The sequence below is a fragment of the Phaethon lepturus genome, unplaced genomic scaffold (genome assembly GCF_000687285.1).
Source record: "Phaethon lepturus isolate BGI_N335 unplaced genomic scaffold, ASM68728v1 scaffold6945, whole genome shotgun sequence".
Classification (NCBI taxonomy): domain Eukaryota; kingdom Metazoa; phylum Chordata; class Aves; order Phaethontiformes; family Phaethontidae; genus Phaethon; species Phaethon lepturus.
Genome location: NW_010538262.1, coordinates 1 through 4,789, shown reverse-complemented (window position 1 = coordinate 4,789; position 4,789 = coordinate 1). Strand labels below are relative to the sequence as shown.

The following is a 4,789-nucleotide window of genomic DNA, read 5'->3' as shown; positions in this document are numbered from 1 at the left end:
GGAAAGAGAGAGTTACCTGTCTGTTCAGGTTATGCATCCGCTTTCTTAATATTCAGTCTGCAAATAGTCTTAATATTCAGTCTGTTAGTCCCAAATCACAACAGTTTTAAGTCGTTTTGTAGTCATCTTAAATTAGTTGTTGTCTCCTCCCAGCAATTCTTGAACACTTGCAGTAGCAAACCCTATATTTACACACATAGTTACACAAAGAAATACTGTATCAGAACTTACGAAACTGCCTCCGAAACCTCCGTAAGTGCAGTGTTCTGGGCTGCGGGGTCGGTTCATTCTTGCCCCATGTTGATTACGTGGTACTGATGGAAAACGAGATCGGCTGGTGTGGGGAAAAAAGCTTTTATTGACACTAATTTCAGATCGCTTGCTAGCTACTGATGCAGTGGGTTATCTTGTATTTGTGTTAATACACTTGGACTAGTTTCTCGGATTTACAGCAGCTCCTGTGCTCATGGTACATAAGTAGTTGAAAGCTGTGTAGCTCCTAAAGGTTTCCAGGGAGAAGCTACTCCGATGAACTGTATGAAACTTTAACCCTTTACCTCAGTGCAGTGTTCCTTAAAAATGCAAAACTTTATAACATGAAGTTATAACATAATATAAACATAACAGCTTTGCGTTGTGATGGTTTTACAGTAATGTCACTTACAGGGTAGCGTACACACTAGTGTTATACTTCATGTTAAATTTAAACATTGCAGAAAAGGAGCATTTGCTGGCTTATGGTGTGTTACCAGGACAGTTGGCTCTTGTCAGGAATGGGCTTGAAGTCCCATCTTCTAAATTTCAGAAGAAGCTGAAGCCATTGGCTTGTACAAGCTCTCGGTCCCAGCCGCCCTATTTACAATTCCACGTGCGGTGGAAGGAGCAGTATGAATTGGCCTTGTCCAGCTGTCTTTGTTTTCAGCAGCTGGGGAAATACTGTGGGTTAAAGCCGTGCTGAACCATTATGATAATGTTACTGGTTTCAGTATGCGAGGGAGACACTAAAGGATCTTGAGAGTAGGATTTGCAAAAGTGAAGTTCAGTAGGAAAATTGTCTTACCTTATTAAAAATAAACTATGTCGGCAAACCTGCGTGTGTGTCTGAGGACCCATCTCATGTATAGCGTAGCTACACCCCAGTGATGTTCCTCAGCTTAAGATTCATATTCCAACTGGCTTTTTTTTTTTCCTTGAATATATGTATAAAGTGCTATCAGGAGTCAACATAATGGTGAGCAGCCATCAAGTGTGTAGTTTTTTATGGTTGTTTAATATATGCTGCATAATATTGTGCAGATTGCTAAATGTGTGTGGAAAAATGATGTGTAAAAGGACGTGTGTTAGAGAGCACAACAGCTCACGTAGCAATGTTGAATCCTCCCCTCCATTCCCTCAGTCATCACTCAGAAAATTCTGAGGAATTATCACTCAGTTCTGGTATTAAAACTCATCATATTGAAGGTACATGTGAAACTGTATTTTTATTAAGACGTTTCCTCTGTGCAGTTGTTGTTATTTTTAAGCAGATCCCAAAGTGTAGCTTCAGAAAGCATGCCGTCTTGTTCTTTTTTCAAACTGATGAAAGGAAAATTACGTTGATCCTGAGGGCTGATACTGCTTTAACATCTTCAGCGATAACCTGAGTCACGGGCTGCGATGCACCCTCCTTGCATTAGCGGGTGACGCTCAGCTGGCGAGGGAGCAGGGGCAGTCACTGTGCTGTTGGCCTCGGCTGCCACTGGGGAAACCCTGACAAACGGGAGGAACGTGGTAGTACTTGAGAAAGGCAAATGGGTTTAGCCCCTGACTGCTGTCCTCGGCTGCCTACGAGGGGCAGCAGAAAGAAGATAAAGCTGAGCTCTTCTCAGAGGTCAGCTGTGAAAGGATGAGTCCACAGTAGCAGGTTGCAGCAGGGGAAGTTCCACTGAGTGTAAGGGAAAACCACTCACAGTGAGGATGGTGAAGCCCTGGAGCTGGGGGAGTTCCCATCCTGGGAGAGTTTCAGAACTTTCCTCTGCCAGGCCATGAGCAGCAGGTCTAACCTGAGAAGCTAGCCTTGCTTTGAGTGGGGGTTGATCAGATGACCTCCATAGAGCCTGTCCAGCCTGTAGTATTCAGTGGTTGTTCTGTGTTCCTAAACATGCCACCTGGTTTTAGCTTCCCAAGCCAGGTGTTCAAGCTAAAGAAAACAGGTCCCAAAAGACAATGGCGGGGGGAGTTAGGATGCTACATTAGATTTCTAGGAGCTTGTCTCTCTGTCGACTGTCCAGGTAGCCAAAGAGTCTGTCATGGATGTGAAGTCTCGCAGTATGAAGGTATTAGCTGACATGCTCATTAATTGTATTTATGCACTGTTTTACTTACTCTACAATTGCTGCATAAATCATCTTTAATATGTGGCCAGCTTTAGGACTTCTTTATTAACTGGATTTTTTTCCCAGTGTATGTCAATTAAGGGCTATGTTAGGAAGAGAATTAAAATCTACCTCTTACAGGCATCTTTCTAAATCTAGTAGTATTTTTAGCTAAAGAGGCTACTGTTAGAGCTGAATCCTGACTATGGCATTTCATAGTAATCTTTGAAATAAGTCTTGAAAATCTTTGAAATAAGTCTTGAAGTTTGGGCTTTTTTCACTGCAAACTAGTAAGAGGTTAAAGCATTAGATCTCCATTACCCTGAAACTGTATTATTTTAGTGATGGGAATAAGTGGCAAATTCCTACAGGCCTTTTTTAAACGAACCTATGTTTAAAGCAGCATGTGCAGGCCCTTTTTGACTTAAGACTGTCCTTAAGCATCTCTTTTATTGGATCTTTGTATGCATCTAAGTAGAACTTGCCCTTGAAGGGAGATGCATTTATGCTCTGATTTAGTCTGTTTATTTAGTACAGCTCCCCTCTACTTAAGTAGGAGTCAGAGACCAAGGGTGGCTATGTGGTCTCATCTTCCAGGGATAGGATCAAGAACCTTCATTAACACTGGCTTATTTATTTTAAAGTCTTGGTTCCATGTAGCTTGTGCCAAGAGATATATTTAGAATAGACCCCTCTTTTTACTTGGTAGGTTTTCTCCGATCACAATTGATGGTATGACGAGCCTTGTCGGAATGAATATCCCTGGTCACACTGGGACTGGATGGTGCATCTTCGTCTACAACTTGTCTCCCGACTCGGATGAGAGCGTGCTGTGGCAGTTGTTTGGTCCCTTTGGAGCAGTCAATAATGTCAAGGTGATCCGTGATTTCAACACCAACAAGTGCAAGGGATTTGGCTTTGTCACCATGACCAACTACGACGAAGCTGCCATGGCGATTGCCAGCCTTAATGGATACCGTTTAGGAGACAGAGTATTGCAAGTTTCCTTTAAAACCAATAAAACCCACAAATCCTGAATTTCATATCCTTACTTACTAAAATATATATATATAAATATATATACGAACAAAACAAAACAAAAAAAAAACTCTTCAAGGCTTATATTCAACCATGGACTTTATAAGCCAGTGTTGCCTAAGTATTAAAACATTGGATATCCTGTGAGGAACAGGAAAGGATTTTATAATGCTTAGAAAAAAACAAAAACCTTTGATGCATTGAATGTTCTTTCATAGCTGTCGTTGTTGAATATAATATACATAGATAACAATGTGCAGGGATTTTTACCCGGCCAGCTAGTTTTACTACCTTCCTTGAAGGTGGGTCTTTTTAAGATGACCATTCACTCATTTGAAAAAATAATAAAACAAAAACAATTTTTACAAACTAATGGGATTAAAAGCGAGAAAAAAGATTTTTGTTTTTTTTTCTTTTTTTTCAAAACATTGATTGAATCAGATTGGTAAACCCCCCACAAATTAAAGAGGAACAATAAAAATTGCAAAAAGAAGAACATAATTTTGCAACTTTTTTTATTTTTCCTTTTTTCTTTTGTATCATGTGAACTAAACAGTCTTCTGTTAGGGAATGGGGTAAAGGGGGATACCTGATGACATAACAATTTAAATAACATTAACAATGTTGCCAAAGAGGTGGTCTCTTTGCTGAAAATGGGTTTCAAGAAAAATCTATTTTTATAAAATATAAAGAATTTTTACAAGAGAATCTGGATTTGAGAAAAAATATTTTGACTGGCTAATTTAGGGGAAATTGACAACTTTGTCATGTTCATACTGCACTGGTAACTTTTTAGAGATCAAGATGTGTGTTTTAAACTGGATTAGTAGATTGTTTTTTGAAGGATGGGCTACAAACAGATGATCTTCGTATCTTTTCATAGCATGTAATAAAAATATTAAATACAGTACGGGAGAGTGTTCTTCCCAGGCACGCAGTTACCCACAGTCAAAACCCAAAAGCAAGGAGATGAGTTGCAAGACAGTTTTTCTTTAAGTCATCAGTATGGGATATCAGCAGAACAAAAGTTAAAAAAAAAATTAATTTTTTGATCAAAAACTTCCTTGGTTTGAGCAGTAGGTGCTACAAAATTATTTACATATCTTAGTATCATAGTTAAATGTAATGTGTTTAGAAAAAAAACATTTGCTTTAAATTTGTTAAGAATTTTCAAATTCACTTTATAGCCCAAGCTAATATAATTGGGCTGTGTTGGCACATTTGGAACACTGTTTATGTTGCTTGAAACACTTATTTATTTAATTGCCGATGTGATGCATATGGCCAAAATCAAATATAGCTAGTTTGGCTAGTCTACTTATTTGTTTACTTAAACTATGGGAAGAAGCATATTATTGTGTCATTTTGTTGTGTGTGTATGTGTATATATAATATAA

The 4,789-nt window shown here is 38.8% G+C and overlaps 1 protein-coding gene across 5 annotated transcripts in view; it reads left to right on the top strand.

Annotated features, from left to right (window-relative positions):
* The window catches only part of ELAVL4 (ELAV like neuron-specific RNA binding protein 4), a 42,080-nt gene extending 37,297 nt beyond the window's left edge, over nucleotides 1-4,783 (top strand). For 3 of the 5 annotated variants that reach the window (XM_010286729.1, XM_010286727.1, XM_010286728.1), the window contains one exon: nucleotides 3,064-4,783. In XM_010286729.1, coding sequence (XP_010285031.1) covers nucleotides 3,064-3,391 — 328 coding nt within the window. In that variant the 3' untranslated portion in view covers nucleotides 3,392-4,783. Of the gene's footprint in view, nucleotides 1-1,900; nucleotides 1,904-3,042 lie in introns of all 5 variants that reach the window. The other 2 variants (XM_010286726.1, XM_010286725.1) reach the window with 2 other exon arrangements.
* The last annotated feature ends 6 nt before the right edge of the window (nucleotides 4,784-4,789 follow it).